At 47.0% G+C, this 19,993-nt stretch overlaps 1 protein-coding gene across 12 annotated transcripts in view; it reads right to left on the reverse strand.

Annotated features, from left to right (window-relative positions):
* The window catches only part of SMG6 (SMG6 nonsense mediated mRNA decay factor), a 262,938-nt gene that overhangs the window by 110,936 nt on the left and 132,009 nt on the right, over positions 1-19,993 (reverse strand). For 11 of the 12 annotated variants that reach the window (XR_007911238.2, XM_051824498.2, XM_002718880.5 and 8 more), the window contains one exon: positions 10,978-11,179. Coding sequence is in view for 11 of the 12 variants with exons in the window: in XM_051824498.2 (XP_051680458.1) it covers positions 10,978-11,179 (202 nt within the window). In the remaining variant the exon portion in view is untranslated. Of the gene's footprint in view, positions 1-1,227; positions 3,379-10,977; positions 11,180-19,993 lie in introns of those variants that run through there. The other variant, XM_051824503.2, reaches the window with a different exon arrangement.

A 19,993-nucleotide genomic window follows, 5' to 3' on the forward strand; every position in this document is an offset into this window, starting at 1 on the left:
CTCTCTCTGTCTCCACCTCTAATTCTGTCTTTCAAGTAAATAAAATAAATCTTTAAATAAAAATAAATAAAGTTAATATTAAAAAGCACAGAATTGGGCCGGCGCCGCGGCTCACTAGGCTAATCCTCCGCCTAGCGGCGCCGGCACACCGGGTTCTAGTCCCGGTTGGGGCACCGGATTCTGTCCCGGTTGCCCCTCTTCCAGGCCAGCCCTCTGCTGTGGCCAGGGAGTGCAGTGGAGGATGGCCCAGGTGCTTGGGCCCTGCACCCCATGGGAGACCAGGAAAAGCACCTTGCTCCTGGCTCCTGCCATCGGATCAGCGCGGTGGCCATTGGAGGGTGAATCAACGGCAAAAGGAAGACCTTTCTCTCTCTCTCTCTCTCTCACTGTCCACTCTGCCTGTCAAAAAAAAAAAAAAAAAAAAAAAAAAAAGCACAGAATTGTGAGTTAGATAACCCTATTTCCAACACTGTAATAGAAGTGATCAAACTGATCACACAAAGTATACCCTTCCAGCTCCATGAAGCCTTCCTTGTCTATTGTGTTCACTGCTAAGGCTGTAGTATGCAGAACACTCAATAGCTGTTACATGGGGAAGTGGCATCCATCTGCCATAAATCACAAGGAATTGTTGCCAGATGACAGAGTATAGCTGGAGACAGGTCATTAAGAGAACATTCACAGCTGCCCTTCTTAAAAAAAGCAACTTTAAAACAAACTTCATTCTGTTTAATGCTAGTATGCAGATATGGAATTGATTTTTGTATACTGACCTTACTTATATTCAGAAACTCTGCTAAATTCACTTATTAACTGGAATAATTTATCCTTATGCTATTTTGGGTTTTCTATGCATTGTTATTTGCAAATAAAGATAGCTTCATTGATTTCTTCCTAATAACTCTTTTAGTATTTTTATTTCTTTTTCTTGTCTTCCTGTACTGGCTAGGAACTCCAACACAAACTGAATGGAACTGGCAACTAACTGCCACTGTCTTCTCCTATTTCTTGATTTGCTTGGTGTTTATAGGGTTGCTTGCTTTGTGGTAACCTATGTATGTTTCATAATAGAATGAATTAAAAATGGAGGGAGAAAGAACGCTGCAGGAAAGGTAAATATCGAAAAGCCTGACAAAATTCTCCAGTTTGGAAGAGAGTACTAGTTTCCTACTGCTACAGTAACAAATTACCACAAATTTAAAGGCTTAAAACAATATAATTTATTACCTTACAATTCTGAAGGTCGGAAGGTCTACAATCAAGGTGCTGGCAGTACTGCTGTTGCTCAGGGGCTCTGTGGGTGGCTTTGTCCTTGCCTTTTCCCTTGGGACATCTTCTACTGAATTCCCAGGCCATAGCATAGAGCTGGATTGGAAGAGGAGCAGCTGGAACACGACCCGGGGCCCACATGGGTGGCAGTACCACAGGCAGAGGCTTAAGTTTCCTGTGCCACAGCATCGGCCTCTCAAGTGAGCTTTTAAAATCATGGACTCTGGGACCAGCACTGTGGTATATAGCAGGTTAAGCTGCTGCCTGCAGCACCAGCATCCCATATGGACACTGGTTTGCTTCCTGCTAATGCGCCTGGGAAAGCAGTGGAGGGTGGTTCAAATGCCCTGGGAGACTTGGATGAGCTTCTGGCTTCAGTCTGGCCCAGCCCCGGCCATTGCAGCCATTTGGGAGTGAACTAGCAGATGCAAGACTTCTCTTTCTCTGCCTCTCTGTAACTCTGCCTTCCAAATAAATAAATAAATTAAAAAAAAATTCACGGGCACTGTGAAGTATCTTAAAAGATAAATGATGGGGGCTTGTGCTGTGACGCAGTGGGTTATTGCCCTGACCTGAAGCGCTGGCATCCCATATGGACACCGGTTTGAGTTGCAGCTGCTCCACTTCCAATCCAGCTCTCTGCTATGGCCTGGGAAAGCAGTAGAAGATGGCCCAAGTCCTTGGGCCCCTGCATCCACGTGGGAGACCCAAAGGAAGCTCTCCTGGCTCCTGATCGGCGTAGCTCCAGCCGTTGCGGCCAATTGGGGAGTGAACCATCGGATGGAAGACCTCTCTCTCTCTCTGCCTCTCCTCTCTCTGTGTAACTCCTTTAAGTAAAAATAAATAAATTCTTAAAAAAAAAAAAAAAGATAAATGATGGAGACTGGCATTGTGGCAAAGTGGGTTAAGATGCTGTTGCCTGCGACACTAGCATCCCACTAAAGCACCAGTTTATACCCCAGCTGCTCCAGGAAAGGCAGCAGAAGATGGCCCAAGTACTTGGGCCCCTGCCACCTATGTGGGAGACCCGGATGGAGTTCCAGACTCCTGGCTTCAGCCTGGCCCTGGCTGTGAAGGCATCTGGGGAATAAACCAGTAGATGTAATATCTCTGTCTTTCCCCTCTCTCTCTGTCACTCTTTCACATAAATAAGTAAATTTTTTTTTTTTTAACAGGCAGAGTATACAGTGAGAGAGAGAGATAGAGAGAAAGGTCTTCCTTTTGCCGTTGGTTCACATGGCCGCCGTGGCTGGCGTGCTGCGGCCAGCGCACCGCGCTGATCTGAAGGCAGGAACCAGGTGCTTCTCCTGGTCTTCCATGGGGTGCAGGGCCCAAGCACTTGGGCCATCCTCCACTGCACTCCTGGGCCACAGCAGAGAGCTGGCCTGGAAGAGGAGCAACCGGGAAAGAATCCAGCACCCCGACCAGGACTAGAACCCAGTGTGCCGGCGCTGCTAGGTGGAGGATTAGCCTATTGAGCCACGGTGCTGGGTAAATAAATTTTTTAAAAACCCCAGAAAATAAGAAAAAACCATATATTATATGATCTCAATTTTATGAAAGGCAAAGAATAAGCAATACAAGCGCAGAGGGGAATGACTAAGATACAGACTATAAACACTGGATAACTCCTTTCTCTTTCTCAAGAGGTGGAGAAAGACAGATATTCACACACATAAACTGGGGGTGAGGGAGTTGGCAACCAAGCTCCAATCCATTGGTTCACTCAACAAATGCCTGTAATCATGGGCTGGGTCTGGGACAAAGCCAAAGCTGAGAGGCAGGAGCATGAAACTCAATACAGGTCTTTCACCTGGGTGACAAGAACCCAATTGAGCCATCACCACTGCTTTTCAGGGTCTGCGGGGGCAGGAAGCTGCAGTCAGGAGCCAGAGGTGAGAACTGAATCCAGGCACTCTGATGTGGAATGCAGGTGTCTTAACTGCTAGGCTAAACAACTGTTCCTAACTTTTTTCCCTTCCCATTCACACTCCTATCTATCTCCTTTCCCCAGACTGAAGTATATCCTAGACATTAAATCACTCATCAGAACATTTTTTTAATTAATTAATTAATTTGAAAGAGTTATACAGAGAAGGAGAGGCAGAAAGAAAGAGGTCTTCTATCCACTGGTTCACTCCCCAATTGGCTGCAAAGGTTGGAGCTGCGCCAATCCAAAGCCAGGAGCCAGGAGCTTCTTCTGGGTCTCCCACGAAGGTGCAGGGGCCCAAGGACCTGGGCCACCCTCCACTGCTTTCCCAGGCCACAGCAGAGAGCTGGATTGGAAGTGGAGCAGCCAGGACTCGAACCAGTGCCCATATGGGATGCCGACACTGCAGACGGCGGCTTTATTGGCTATGCCACAGCACCAGCCCCATGAAGAACATGGGGTTTGAAGTCATGCATGTAGGAGTTCTAATCCTACACTTCCTTACTAGTTATATTACCTTGGGTAAGCTACTTTGTCTCCAAGTTTAGGTACCTACCAGTCACTCACAGAATGCAAGATCACTTTCTCTCCCCTGTTGACTGCAATTAGTTTCGACATCTGTGATGTTTCTCTTAAAGTACAGTTGGCTTGGGGCCGGCACTGTGGCGCAGTAGGTTTATCCTCTGCCTGCAGTGCTGGCATCCCATGTGGGCACCGGTTCTAGTCCCGGCTGTTCCTCTTCCAATCCAGCTCTCTGCTATGTCCTGGGAAAGCAGAAGAGGACAGCCCAAGTCCTTGGGCTCCTGCAGGAAGAGACCAGGAAGAGACACCTGGCTTCTGGCTTTGGATCAGCACAGCTCCAGCCATTGCGGCCATCTGGGGAGTAAAGCAACAGATGGAAGTCCTTTCTCTTTGTCTCTATCTCTCACTGTCTGTAACTCTAATCTCAAATAAATAAATAAAATCTTTAAATAAAAAAGTACAGTTGGCTTCAGTCTACTGCTTTTACCCTAATCTATACTCATTTTATCTTACTTCTGGGTAATTCCAATAACAATCCATTTTTTGGGTCTGGTGCTGTGTCGCCGCAGGTTAAGCCTCTACCTGTGATGTCAGCATTCTATATAGATGCAGGTTCAAGTCCTAGCTGTCCATTTCCAACTGAGCTCCCTGCTATTGCACATGGGAAAGCAGAGAAAGTGCTTGGGCCCCTGCCACCCACCACATAGGAAACCCAGATGAAACTCCTGGCTCTTGGTTTTGGCTCCAGCCATCACAGCCATTTGGGGAGTAAACCAGGGGATGGAAGACCTCTGTAACTCTGCTTTTCAAATAAATAAATCTTTAAAACAAACTAAAACCTATCTCACTTCTTGCTTATTCTATACCTGGGTTTTCTACCATTTTTTGTTTAGATTTTCAGTAAATTACAAAGTTCAAGAGAGAAGCAAGTTTGGATTTGTTTATTTATTTGAAAGGCAAAGTTAAAGAGATGCCGAGGTAGAGAGAGAGACAAAGAGAGAAAGAGAGAGACAGGTCTTCCATCCACTGATTCACTCCCTAAATGGCCGCAACAGCCAGAGCCAGCCCGATCTGAAGCAGGAGCTTCTACCTGGTGTCCCATGTGGGTGCAGGGGCCCAACAACTTGATCCATTTTCCACTGGTTTCCCAGGCCATAGCAGAGAATTGGATCAGAAGTGGAGCAGCTGAGACTAGAACCAGTGCCCATATGGGATGCCAGCACTGCAGGCAGCAGCTTTTACTTGCTATGCCACAGCGCTGGCTCCAAAGCTATCCTTCTTATAAATGTACACTATAACATTAAAATATCCAAGAAGTCTCACTGTAATGGGCTCTTTTTAACACTGTTTTACCCTTATATGATTACATATCCCCCCACCATAACAATTAGGAACCTACAACACAGAACATGCCTGGGAAATATAATGATATACTAATATCACATCAGTGCTCTTAAAGCAATACCTTCATTGGAATACTATCAGCTCAACAAAATGTCAAGACCTCCTCACGGCCAGACTCATAGTGACACATGTTGCTACTGGATCTCCCATGTCATATGACAACACATGCTCAGTGAATTCTGTTCAATGAACATCAGGCTAGACCAAATACATGACTAATCTTGACCAGTAATGAAACTGCTCATGAAATGAAATTGCTGCTACTGACTAGTCCTTGAGATATATTACATTTCTTAGTGGTGAACATCAGAATCTAGAGAAAACATCTAAAACATTCTTAGATTTCTAAAAGGTCATAAGTTCCTAAAGAGTCCTTCTGACACATCCATACTGATTTTCTAGTTCATCCTTGGAATGACGCACACAAGTTAAAAATCATTCTTCACTCTTGAGCTCCAGTGTCCTCTTTAAATGGGGGTACTAACACTTACATGGTAGGCTTATTCTTTTCTTTTAAAAATTTTATTCATTTATTAGAGAAGGATAGAAGTTGAAAGGGCACAGTACACACTAATTTACTCCCTGAATACCTGTAATGGCTGGGATTGGGCTGGGCCACTAGGAGCCAAGAACTCAATCCAGGTCTCCCATATGGGTAGCAAGAACCCGAATAACTGAGTCATCACTGCTGCCTCCCAGGGTCTGCATTAGCAGGAAGCCTAGAGTCCGACTTAGAACCCAGGCATTCCAATACGGGATCTGGGTATCTAATCACTTGGTTGAACACCTATTTCATGGTAGGCTTATTAGGAAAACATAAAAACTGATGGAAGTATATATCCCAGGGACTGACACATGGTAGATGATTATTTTTCCTCGTCATGGAGAACAATAAAGCTGAGTAAAATGAAAAGAAACACGGATAACACTTTATACAGAATGGCCAGGGAAGATCTCTCTAATAAGGTGACATTCCAAAAGGAGTGAGAAAGCCACATGACTATCTGGGAACAGAGCATTCCAGGTTTAAGAAAAAAGCAATGGGGAGACCAGTGTTGTGGCATAGTGGGTAAAGCCGCTGCCTGCAGTGCCAACATCCCATATGGGTGCTCATTCGAGACCTGGCTGCTCCACTTCCAATCCAGCTCTCTGCTGTGGCCTGGGAAAGCAGTGGAGGATGGCTCAGGTCCTTGGGCCCCTACACCTTCGTGGGAGACCCAGAAGAAGCTCCTGGCTCCTGGCTTTGGATTGGCGCAGCTCCAACCTTTGCGGCCAACTGGGGAGTGAACCAGTGGATGGAAGACCTCTCTCTCTGCCTCGCCTTCTCTCTCTTTGTGTAACTCTTTCAAATAAATAAATAAATATTAAAAAAAAAAAAAAGCACTGTCAAAGACCCTTAGGCACAAGTGGCTGATTTGTCCAAGGAGCAGCAATGATATCAGTGTGACCAAAACTTACTGGGAATGAAAAGAGCAGTGGCAGCGGAGGTCAGCATTGCAGTGAGGAGGGATCGAGGGAGGATCAGACCATGAAGGTCATCACAGGCCATTTTTAAAACCTTAGCTTTTACTCTAAGTAAGAAGAAAAGCCACTGGAAGATTTTGAAGACAGAACTGACATAATTTCCCGATCTTTTAAAAAGATTATTCTTGGTGCTGTCTGAATATAGACTTGGGAGCAGGAAGAGGGAGGAACTGAAGAAACCAGTTAGAAGGGGTTTCAATGAATCAAATTAGGGCACAGTGATAAGAAGGAATTGCATCTGCTTGTATGTTGAAGGTTAAGTCAGACATTAATTATTGGTGGGTTAGATATAGAGTCATAAGATAAAGACAGGAATCAAGAATAACCCTGAGGGGCTGGTGTGTTGGCGTAGCAGGCAAAGCTGCTGCTTTAAATGCCAGCATCTCATAAAAGCACCAGTTCCTGTTCCAGCTGCTTCACTTCCAATCCAGCTCCCTGCTAATGGTTGGGAAAAGCAGCAGAAGATGGTCCAAGTGCTTGGGCCCTGCCCACCCATATAGGAGACCCAGATGAAGCTCCTAGCTCCTAGCTCCTGGCTTCAGCCTTTCAGCCCTGCCATTGTGGCCATCTGGGGAGTGAACCAGCAAATGGAAAATCTTTTCCTCTTTCAAATAAGTAAATAAATCTTAAAAAAAAAAAAACCCTGAGAATTGTGACATAAAGAAACCTAAAAAATCAAAGCTGCCATTTACCAAGGAGGGGAACAATGAAGGAAGAGCAGGCTTTAGGGGTAGGGGAGTAACATAGGATTTAGGAGTATAGATTTGGAGGTGTTAGATTCAGCATATCTCCTTCACAGCACTTGAGTGCAGACCTACCTTAATCTGAATGTGGTAGATTCCTGGGTAGCCTGTGAATCACCAGTACAGGCTGAGGGCTGGACTGCTGGCTCTACGCTCGTCCATAGCCAGATCATATACTGAGTATCTGACACTAAAGCTGGTGGAGCTGATGAGCTAATGAAAATGCGGCTTGGGAAGTCTCAAGCTGGATAGGACTCCTCCCTTTGTTCTTCACTCAAGAAAACTAACTCAACAGGCAAGCCATCAAAGCACTCTCTGGAATCATTGTTAACCTGTGATCAAAAAAGAAGAGTACCAGAATCCTTTGGCCCGAGTCAAGGATGTCCAGTTTCTCTTCCAACCCAACATTTTCCACAAAGTATAAACAACTTGTTAGCTGTCCTCAGCCTTGCATACTATACATGCACATTACTGTCCCTTTCTGAAACCAAAGTGCAGAATTTCACTCCAAAGTTTTGCTGGCAAGGCATAAAATGATCTAATCACTAGGTTAAACACCTGTTTCATGGTGGGCTTATTAGGAAAACATAAAAACTGATGGAAGTTTTAGCCTAGGGACTGACACATCATAGATGATGATTATTCCTCACCTTGGAGAATAAAGTGAAATAAAATGAAAGGAAGGTAGATAACACTTTGAGAAAGACAGTTTCTCTCATCCCTAGGATCCATGAGTCATTAAAGGGATCCAAAAGTATGGATTTTTGATCTATCAATGTCTAGAATCTTTATCTATTTACAGAAATTTAACCAAAAGGAATATATGCCCTAATTCAGTTGTAAGGCATCATTACTGTTTATGCCAGTGAAAAAAGGTAACATTCTCTGTTCAATAAAGCAAAGATGGTTAAAGGAATCTTGCCATAGAAAAGAATACTAGGCAATGACCAAAAATGATCCTGAGTTGTGTATTTGGCCTACCAGTTAAGATGCTGGTCAGGCCCAGAACGTCCCACATAGGCGTGCCTGGGTTTCAGTCCTGGCTCTACTCCAGATTCCAGCTTCTTGTAATGCATGCCCTGGACAGCAGCAGGAGACAGCTCAAGTAGCTGGGTCCCTGCCACTCCTGTGGGTGATCTGGATTGAGTTTCCAGATCGTAGCTTTGGTCCTCCTGCCACTGTAGGCATTTGGGGAATGAACCAGCAGATGGAAGCTCTCTTGTCTGTTTTTCTTTCTCTCAAATAGTAGTAATAATGATTGCATATAACAATACATTAAAAATACTAAGCAATGAAGCAGATTATATATACTATGAGTAATATGGACCCCAGTTGTTTTTTTTTTTTAAGGTTTATTTATTTATTTGAAAGTCAGAGTTACACAGAGAGAGGAAAGACAGTGAGAGAGTCTTCCATTTGCTGGCTCACTCCCCAATTGGCCACAATGACCAGAGCTGTGCTGATCCAAAGCCAGGAGCTAGGAGCTTCCTCTAGGTCTTCTCATGTGGGTGCAGGGGCCCAAGGACTTGGGCCACCTTCCACTGTTTACCTAGACCACAGCAGAGAGCTGGATCAGAAGTGGAGCAGCCGGGACTTGAACCGGTGCCCATGTGGGATGCCGGCACTGCAGGTGGTGGCTTTACCTGCTACGCCAATTGTTTTTATTTATTTATTTATTTATTTTTTTATTTTATTTATTTATTTATTTCTTTATTTTGACAGGCAGAGTGGACAGAGAGAGAGAGAGAGAGAGAGAGAAAGGTCTTCCTTTGCCGTTGGTTCACCCTCCAATGGCCGCAGCGGCCGGCGCACTGCGGCCGGTGCACCGCGCTGATCCGATGGCAGGAGCCAGGTACTTCTCCTGGTCTCCCATGGGGTGCAGGGCCCAAGCACTTGGGCCATCCTCCACTGCACTCCCTGGCCACAGCAGAGAGCTGGCCTGGAAGAGGGGCAACCGGGACAGAATCTGGCGCCCCGACCGGGACTAGAACCCGGTGTGCCGGTGCCGCAAGGTGGAGGATTAGCCTAGTGAGCTGCGGCGCTGGCCACGCCAATTGTTTTTAAAAACAATGTGTGGGCCCGCCACTGTGGTGCAGTGGGTTAAAGCCCCAGCCTGCAGCACCAGCATCCCTCATGGGTGCCGGTTTGAATTCCAGCTGCTCCTCTTCCAGTCTAGCTCTCTGTTATGGCCTGGGAAAGCAGCAGAAGATGGCCCAAGTCCTTGGGCCATGTACCCGTGTGGGAGACCTGGAAGAACTCCTTGCTCCTGGCTTTGGATTAGCCCATTTCTGGCAGCTGTGGTCATTTGGGGAGTGATCTAGCAGAATGGAAGACCTCTCTCTCTCTTGCTATACCTCTGTCTCCGTAACTCTGTCTTTCAAATAAATAAAATAATTCTTAAAAAAAAAAAAAGTGTGTGTGTGTGTGTGTGTGTGTGTGTGGAGTGAAAGTTAAATAACAGTATATGCAGTTAACAAAATAACAGTGCTGTTATCTCTGGGTAGAGGGATTAAGGACAAATTTTTATTCTTTTTACTTGTCTGTGATTCCCAAACTTTCCACAAATATTCTTCTATACTAAGAACAAGTTTTTAAAATTTTATATTCAATATAAAATCTCATATTTGCATTATTTGAAATTCATGCTTGGAATTATTTTTTACTTTTTTTGTTTTTAAGTTTTTAAAAACTGGCTACCAATGTCCCTACAACACACCTCACCTAGATAAAAAGACTTCCTCCTGGGAAACCATTTGTGGGCTCCTCTCCAAAGACCTCTCTCCTCTCAGAGTTTATAATGCTAACAAATCTGCAGAAAATCAGAAAGTCAGTTGCAGGGGACCCTGCCTCAGCACAGGTGGCCTGCTGCCACACCCACAGCCCGATGACTGCTCCTTGGGGAAATGTGGAACAGCGCAGAATGCCCTGCCCTCCACCTGGCTGAAGACCCAACAGTTAAGCAGGGACTAGGAGCCCCATAGTCCCCACCAGCGCAACATGGAATGAACTTTGTTTTCTATAAACAGACAGACAAGAAAAAAGTTTAAAACATAATCCTTAGAGGAAAGAAAATAGAAACCAGGCAGTGGGGAATGCTTCATATTCCTAAAAGCTTTTTTTGTAAGTTAACACATGGTGTCTGCTTCTCTCTAGTCACCTATTTATCACTCTCCTCCTTAGAGAAGGGAAAAAGCCCTGGCTGTTTTCCTAGTGCAGAGTTTTGTGGCTGGGGGGAAGGAGGTAGGGGGGAGGAAGGAGGGTGCTTTAAGCATGATGCAAACCATTTGGAGCTAAGTGAGAGCACTGCCAACACAAGCTGCACTATTTAAACAAGTGAGGAAATGATCGTATATACAACATGCCAGCGAGCACACACACACACACACCAAAGGAAGTCGACAGGGCCTTTTTTTTCTTCAGGACACAGAGCTGGATGTCAGCGGCTAAAAGGTCGATATTTTCCCTTAACACCCTTCTCAATGACTTAATCATGTTCCGTTTGCACAAAAAACTTCCCAAGAATAAAAAAGTCTGGAGAATTAAGAGGACGGGTGAACAGGGAGGGATATTTGGCCTGGGGCTGACCTTCTCCGAGGTTTTCTCCACGTAGCAGGGGTCCTGAGGGGCAGCCAGCAAGGGGACAAAGCCCGAGAGAAGCCGATCCTCTTCCAGGATGAGAAGGGTGAGGTCATCGTCCGGGTCCTTATACAGTGGCACCTCTGACTGGTTCACTGCAGTCAGTATGTTACAGAAATCAGCCAGCGTCGACCACACATCCACAGCAACCCTGCGAGGAACAAGATAAGAAAAGAAGTGCAGCTCTAAAGTGGGGCCAGTAAAAATGCCGTTAGTGTATGTGAGCAGGAAGGTCCTGGCAGCCAAGGCTGTTCTACGCTGGCAGCTGCTAGGAAATTGCACCAGAATGCTAGGACGGGGAACTGTCTTGCATGGCAGTCATCTGGGGTGTATGTGTCCACCCATGCAAAGTTTAAATTGATTAGGGGGAATTTTTAATCCTAAACAGAAAGGAGAAAGAATTTAGAGAACCAGTTGCCTAATGCAGGTCCTGTCACCTTTCCAGACAGTGTGCCTGAGACACTTACTCACTCTAGACACGCAGTGCCCCAGGCATCTCCCAGAACTGCCCCCTCCTGTGCAGCCAAGTATATGCCACACAGAGAGCAGCAGGGCATCAGCCTCCCTCTTCCAGCCACAGTCACAGACAGTCCAGTTACTGTGCAGTCATGTGGGGCTTTCCCCTACAATGCTTTAGGACTATATATGTATAAGCAGGAAAACAAACAAACTGTCAAACACTGATCCAACAAAAACCTCATTTCTGCCTGCCAAGATCCTCCCAGGAAGGTGAAGTCTCTCATGCACTCCAGCAGACGCATCAGCCTCAGTGCTGTCTCAGCCCTCCTGGGCCCTCTCCCTCCTCTCACTCACCTGACACTGTCCCAGTTTTAGCTGAAAGTCCCATTTCCCCAGAAACCTCCCAGTCCTGGGAAAACCAGGCTAGTTGGTCATCCTAATTGTGTATCTCAGGTTCTGGCTGAACCTGAGAAAAAACCCTTAAACTGTGGAATCTGGCTCTCCCCAGGTGAAATTCCATTAAAGAGAGAGGGTTCATTTCTGTCACCATCACTTGTCAGTAGATGTCATCATTTACTGTGGTTGAGATTCCTGTGTTGGTGGGCGCTGCAAATTCATCTAGTATTTGTTGTGGTGGTGTTTGCTTGTCCAAGATACCTCAAATTGTGGTTAGATACAGGGGCTGACAAGGATACAGACTTGGCTTTTCTTCTCCAGAGAAGCACCTAACCTGGGAGTTTCAAACAGGTGGTACTGTCTGGATGCTAAGTTTTAGTCCTAAAGGAGTGAGATGCATAGGAGAATTACAAAGAAAAACTTCACAATTAGGTTCAAGAGGTGGAATGGCAAGAGGCAGTAAGTAGAGATCCCTAAGAATCATCCTGGAATTACCCTAGGGGAGTTACTGCACAGGAGCCCCACCTACTAGGGAGTGACCTCAAACCTAAGCAATTTGTTTCTCCTGGTGACTAGCAAAAAGATGGCTTTCAAGGGACAAGCCGCTGGAGAAAGTGAGGTAGAGGTATGGGAACTCCCTGACTGGCTCCAGGTGGAAGGAGGCTGCACTGGTTTATTTACTGTAATCACTGCACTAAGAAAAGGCAATGAAATGAAACATCTTGATTTCAATAGTGTCCTGGGAACCAGGCGGAACACAGCCCCATTAATCACACAACGGCACATAATCAACACACGTGTACTGCAGAAGTAACTTGCTTCATAGTGTTTGCCCAGGAAAAAGAACATGTTTGGGAAGAATCACCGGAGGGACAGGAGTTTTCCAAAGCTTCTCTCTGCACAGACACCAACAACCAGACTCATTCACAAAGCTCCATCTTTTGGCTCAGCCTGGTTTGGCTGTCAGAAATGTTTAAATATGGAAAAAAATAAACAGTTGCAACACGTTTCTGCGAAGAGATCTGCCTGAGCCCCTTTGTGATGTAATGGGAAACTCGGCATTCAGGCTACCAGCTGTAGAATAAACAGAACTTCGAGGGTTAAAAGGAACTGAACTTTCCACGACCCCATCTGCAGAGAAGAAAATAATAAGAGGAATGATGCACTGCCCCACAGCTCTGATAGTTTATCCTCCGGTCCCGGCTGCAGAGACAAGCACCGGATGTGATAGTGCTGCTCAGGGCCGCCTCCGAGGTTAGCGCTGCCCATGGGAGACGCACAGGGAGGCTCTTCCAGTTCCCCGCTTCCTCCCCCAGTGCCCTGCTGGCCACTTGAGCCCACTGCCTGAGTCTGATCCCACAGCGCTGGTGAGCTCTGGCCAACAGGCATTGCTCGGCTGCAGAGCAGCAATTTGGAAAATAAACAGGAAAGACGACAGTGAGAAGGAAGAAGGTGAAAAGTCTCCCAGCTGAATTCTTGGCTTAGGGGCCCTGGTTGGTGCAGAACAGGTCAAGGCTGCTATAGGACATAGGGCTGGGGTGGAGATGGGGAGAGCAGCAGCATCCCCAGCCAAAGAGTGGCAGCAGAAAATTACCCAAGGCTGACAGTGGGAGGCCCCACATCTCTCTCTCATCCTCCCACCCCTACCATTTTGGATCCAAGACGAAGAAATATGTGGTACCATGTGGTTCTCATTACCAAGCTCTCCTGTCCCCTAAGGCTCAGATAAACCAAAACTGACTCCTCCCAGCCATTGCTGGCCACCACTAGGGACCCCTGCCCACATCTGCCTTTTGCCTATTACCACCCACCTTGTACCAAAACCTTAAGACTCACTGCAAAAATAAGGTGGATGAGAGTTCCTACTCCAAGATTGATTTGTAAGACAGAAGCTGATGCCAAAAGACATAGGAAGTGCCCTGAGTTCCCAATTCAGAAATATAAATAAAAGTGGTCAAAGGGCCAAACTAAACTGAGCAGAACCAAGGGAACACACAAAATTCTTCAATGAAAGGTCATTTCTGCCCTGATCAATTCAAAGTGATAATGTTTTGAACTCTAACTCTGAGAAGGTGATTTCTTCTGCTGTCCCAGTGGGATCATCCAAGCTCAGTTCACATTTCCCTATCATTATCTCCACTCACTGAATACCACAGACATGAACACAACTAAGTGTGTATCCACAGGTCATGTATGGCCCTGCAGGGGAGTGGGCAGTGTCAAGAAACTAATCCTAAAAGGAAGAGGTGCTTCACAAAATTAGGTGAGTTGGGGCCGGCGCTGTGGTATAGCAGATAAAGCTGCTGGCACCTGCAGTGACAGCATCCCAAATGGGCACCGGTTCAAGTCCCGGCTGCTCCACTTCTGATCCAGCTCTCTGCTATGTCCTGGGAAAATAGTAGAAGATGACCCAAGCCCTTGGGCCCCTGCATCCGCGTGGGAGACCCGGAGGAAGCTCCTGGCTCCTGGCTTTGGGTTGGCACAGCTCCGGCCATCGGCCGTCGTGGCCAATTGGGGAGTGAACCAGTGGATGGAAAACCTTTCTCTCTGCCTCTCCTCTCTCTGTGTAGCTCTTTCAAGTAATAAATAAATCTCTTAAAAAAAAAAAAAAATTAGGTGAGTTGCCTGAAGTTACAAGTCAAGATATCTGCAAGAGGATGAGGTAATTCCTGGAATCCAGGCAACAGCACCTTAGCTTACCCCCATCAGGCCTCTGGCTGGGAGGTCAGTTCCATGGGTGAACACAGGCCTTCCTGTCTGAGTGGAAGGGGAAAAGCTTAGCTTTTTCCTGCTTCAGTTCCTTTTCCCAACTAGGAGCACCTTCTAACCTTCACCTCATAGCAGCCCTTGGACCCTAAAGAATTCAAGGTTGGCCCATGCCAGAGTCCAATGTCAAATGTGGGTGGCTGTGAGGAACTTTAAACAGCTCCCAATCTTCTGGAAATGTTTGGGAAATGATTTCACAAAAGGTTTTTCTGACCATCTCAAACCACCTCTGACTCTAAATGGACTGTGGGCTCAGGCAAGTCCTCTGGCTCATTCCAGTTCAACTTGGACTTGGGGGAAACTCTCAGAGTCCACCAAATCCCACAGAAGTTAGGGTGTAGCCTTCACCAAGCAGACACAAAGCAGCCAGAGAATATGAAACTGTCCAGTGAGCCCATTTATGACTCCCAGAATGGTGGCAAGGGAGTCTCTCAACAGCTGTGATGTGATTAGTGAGCCGGGATCAGCAGTTGCAGGGCGACCCACTGGCCCAGCCCCACAGAACACACCACACACCAGGAGAGCAGACCCCTGGCTGGAGTCTGAACACCAGATCCTAGCTGGGGACAGACCAGCAGCGAGTAGTGAGAGGTATGCACTCAGAACCAAGGCTCACTCACTTCCCTACAGACATGCATTCACTTACTCCACCAGGAAAGGAAAAAAATAAGAGTTAATTTACTTTTTATTGCCTTAGAATTCCAAGGTTTAATGTAGCTGTCAGTTTGAGTGCAGTGCAGCTGCTGGCCGATACAATGCAGCCCAGGCCAGCCCAGGTGACTGGGGAAACACATTTCACAGAAATGAACCAACACACACTCCTGGCTGGTTGTTTGGGGGATATTGACTTGGGGAATCAGATTAACCCTTCAGGCTGGGGTTAGTTCTGCAAACAGTATTAGAAAAGCAGCTTCAGTCCAGAGAACTGAGAAGTCCTACTCCCAGGCGGGCCAGTCAGTTTCTGTGTTTCTGAGTTCAGAATTTTCTCCTGGGACAGGTTACCCAACTACAACATGCTCCAAAGATTAAGGTGTGAGGTATGTGAGGCATATTATATCAAAACGATCTACTTTCTAGCCTGGAACTCAGAAAGAAAGGCAGATCTGCCAGCTTCACAGGAAAGGGGTCAGGTGGGACTCTCCTGAAAACATCAACTGAGGTGGGACTGAGAGATGGAGAGAGTCGGAAAGAGCAGAGTGCCAAGGCTCAACCAGAGCCTGGTCTATCTTTCCAGCAAACACAAGGAGGACTGAGTGCTCACTCCTTCATATTTTTACTGGGGGAACAGGCTGACTGGTGATTAATATCAAGTACAATGACCCCATGTTACAAGCCTGCAGGGGCCTGTGGAGGTGGCCATTTCCTGTGTAATACCAGCTTGTTTAAACACTAACATTCAAACTCCACAGCTGCAGAACAAACCCGGAAAGAGTTGAGTGAGAAGAAGCCCTGCATTGTGTTTCAGAGCTATAGAAGATCAGAGAAGTAGTGCAGATGGGAAAGGACTTGGGTCTTCTGGTTCCTGGGGTGAGGAGACCTGGAAATACAGCCAAGATGGCACAGAAACTGGGCACAAAGAAGCTGAAAAATTGAAAATTCATGGACTTGGACACAAAGGGGAAAGATAAAAAGCTACAATAAGGAAAAGTCTTCTGGATACATAATATCTGATTTTTAAAAGGGTCAAGTAAGACCACCTAGGCCATGGAAGCCCTCAGTCAACTGGAGAAAACTGCAAGAGATGGGCAGCTAATGGCAGAAAGGGACCCGATACCTGGTCTTAAAAAACAGCTTAGCAGCCCCTTGGAAAGCCAAAATGTCATGCTGACACTGCTTGCGATAGGCTGAGGATCTGGTTGTAGTGCCAGAGTGCTAGGTAGTTCAACAGGCCCTGGGATGAGGTGGAGAGATTTAGGAAATGAAAACAGTATCTTCCAGATGCCACCATGACACACAGAAGAGGCAAAGATGACAGCGGTCACCATTCTAGAAGTTAACACATGGGCAGCAAGATAATTTTCTCCAAGAATACAAGATGTTTATTGGGTGACCCAAAAGAATCTTTTCTCTCTCTCTCTCTCTTTCTTTTTTTTTTTTTTTTTTTTGACAGGCAGAGTGGACAGTGAGAGAGAGAGACAGAGAGAAAGGTCTTCCTTTTGCCGCTGGTTCAACCTCCAATGGCCGCCACGGCTGGAGCGCTGCGGCTGGCGCACCATGCTGATCTGATGGCAGGAACCAGGTACTTATCCTGGTCTCCCATGGGGTGCAGGGCCCAAGCACTTGGGTCATCCTCCACTGCACTCCCTGGCCATAGCAGAGAGCTGGCCTGGAAGAGGGGCAACCGGGACAGAATCCGGCGCCCCAACCGGGACTAGAACCTGGTGTGCCGGCGCCGCAAGGTGGAGGATTAGCCTAGTGAGCCACGGTGCCGGCCCCAAAAGAATCTAAGATGTGGTTGAAGATGAGCCTTTCTACCTTACTAGTTTACAAAAGCAAATCAACTTGGGTATTTGGCAGAGTATTCAACTTTAAGTCAGTTTTGTCCAATAGGGCAAATCAGATTCTGAAGTTTGGTCATCCTGTACTACTGCAAGAACATGACCTTCATGTTCAAAGCAGTGTAGCTGGAACCTTATGGCCAACAGCAGGTCACAATAACCTTATCCTGGGATTTCTCAAGTACAGACCACCTCTCTACAGTGCCCCCTCAGCCCTCAACCTCTATGTAGGTCAGAGTCTTATTTGATTTCAGTTCTAAGCTGCACTCTTGGGTATAGCCTCTGTCACATCACTGCAGTGTGTTAAACCCATCAGCTCTGTGTGTTTGGGAAACAGCAGCCCCTAGGGAATCTCGACATCTCCACGGCATGAGTGGAGACCTCGGCGGCCTCCCTGGTGCCGATTCTCACGGTTCCTGCCTCTCCAAACTTTTAGCTGTAACCACTCCAACACGTCTTCTTAGTTTAGCACACACTGGACCCAAATAACCTCAGCCCAGAGCTGGAAAGTACTCTCTCTGGGGTCAGCTGCTGTACCCTGCTGGGGTCAGACTGCAGCCTTAGGCCAACACCCCTTCCTCCTACAAGGAGTCCTGTGGGAGGAGTGAGGAGGGGATGCAGGCTCCTGCCGTGGGAGAGATCATGTGTGCCCCACATCAGCACTTGGAGGAAGAGGAACCCCCTGGTGCCAGGCTGTAGTGCTGACGCCCCAACCCGGAGCCAGGGAGACTGGGTGGGGAGCCAGGGTAGCAAAGGGGCTTCCCACAGTCACCACCACTTCCTTCAGGGAAGTGCTGATGGACTATTACTTAGTGACCTCCTAAAATGCCCTTTTGGGAACACGTACTAAGCGTCCTTGAAGGGGTGCCGATTAGACTTGGGATTAGTTCCTATTTCAGACCTGCCCTATGAGGCTGAGTGAACTAGCAGTTTTTTAACTCAAGAATTTCTATCTCGTCTGTAGGTTCAGCACTAGTAAGCTCCCTGAGGAAACTGACTCACTGCACACTCCCTCGTATCTCCAGTTCTCCCATGTGACAGTACTTCAGAGGGCTCCCTACAAGCCTTTTCCAGTGTGCTCTGTAGACTATATAAGACAAACCATGAAAAAGCAGCAGGTCCAGGAATTTCTGGAGTTTTTTTTTTTTTTAACAGTACTCCAATCCAACAGTGTGATAAATGCATCCGAGCTACAATTAGGAAGATATATAGCATCAGAATGCGAAGGTCTGGGCAGCCTGGTGAAACGCGGGCTCTCCAGAGCCCCAGCTATGTTTCCCATTATGTAACCCTGGTCATGGGCAGACAGCCAGACTCCAAATGAAAAAGAGACTCTGGCTTGGCACTGGTTCTATTTTCCTATCCTCATTCGGGGTCAGCGCAGTGTCATACAGCTGCAGAGAAAGCTCTGGGGATTAAACCTGGGAAAGCCTCCAAGACCAGGACCTGGGTTCAAGTACCAGCTGAAAGCAATAAACCAACTGCCACAGCTGGGCTAGGTTTGGATGTTCTCAAAGTCCCCTGATTCTTTCACTTACTGAGAACTAGAGATCAAGATGAGGGAAGATTTGGCTTCAGCAGAGACTGTGAAATGAGGTAGGTTGTACCCTGCCGTGGCCTTGCCACAGGTCCAGGGATGCAAGGGTTCCCTTTACTGCTGCTCTGCTCCTCCGCATCAGCTGACAGGCACACCTTTCCTCAAGCTCACCTGGAGGGCAGAGAGAGCAGCTGCCTCTCCCTTCTCACAAGAGGGCTGGTTTAGAAGTAAGCTGAAACCCTGCCAACGCACGGGGTAAGTAGATGGTTCCTCCAAAGATGGTGGTCTCTTTGAAACAGACCAAAGAACTTCATACTGTGTTTTACAATGAAAAAGGCCACTTTTCACACCATGCTATAATCCTCTACACCAAAAATCTCCTGGGATAGGAAGCCAGCCTATTGCAACTTCTAACAGGTAATATGCTGGCTCTGGCACACACTATGAGGGGAGGCACCAAAGAACCTGCAAACTTGCCTGCAGCACTCTCCAATGACAGTGCTGCTCTATCACCATCAGCGGCGGTGTTCCACATGTGCCACCTACTACCCAAGAAAAGCAGATTTGAGCAGTAAGAAGGGGATTGTGGGCAAAGAGGAGAGAATCAAGGACACTAATCATGAACTCTGACATTTCCCTAGGACAGTGGAGGATGTTGTGCAATGATTCTCTAACTGCACAAGAAAAGAAGTTACCAAATGAAAGACAGGGAGGGGCCGGAGTGGGTAAGATGAAATAAGGGTCCAGCATGTCAAAGAGACCATTTGGGAGTGGGCTTTATGGAGGAAAAGCACATGGAAATACAGACTATCTGGTCACCTTATCTTAGGGTCATAGGAATTTGTCTTTGCAGAGAACAAATGCAGGCAATAATCAACGCAAGCAAGCAAAGGAGAGGTGTTAATTGGAAGCTGTTTCCTTGCTACTCCCTTGAGAGCATATCTAGACCCTCCAAAACGAAGAGCTGCAACAATAACCTTTTGAGTGTCAGGGGGTTACAGTTCTCACATCTACAGAACCACGTGGGGGGCCGGCGCTATGGCGTACTGGGTAAAGCCACCATAAAGTTCGAGTCCCGGCTGCTGCTCCAGTTCCAATCCAGCTCTCTGCTGTGGCCTGGGAAAGCAGTAGAAGATGGCCCAAATGCTTGGGTCCCTGCACTTGCATAGGAGACCTGGAGGAAGCTCCTGGCTCCTGGCTTCAGGTGGGCATAGCTCTGGCTGTTGCGGCCATCTGGGGAGTGAACCATTGGATGGAAGACCTCTATTTCTTTCTTTCTCTCTCTCTCTCTCTCCCCCTCCCTCCCTCA

Source organism: Oryctolagus cuniculus, chromosome 17, assembly GCF_964237555.1.
Source record: "Oryctolagus cuniculus chromosome 17, mOryCun1.1, whole genome shotgun sequence".
Taxonomy (NCBI): Eukaryota; Metazoa; Chordata; class Mammalia; order Lagomorpha; family Leporidae; genus Oryctolagus; species Oryctolagus cuniculus.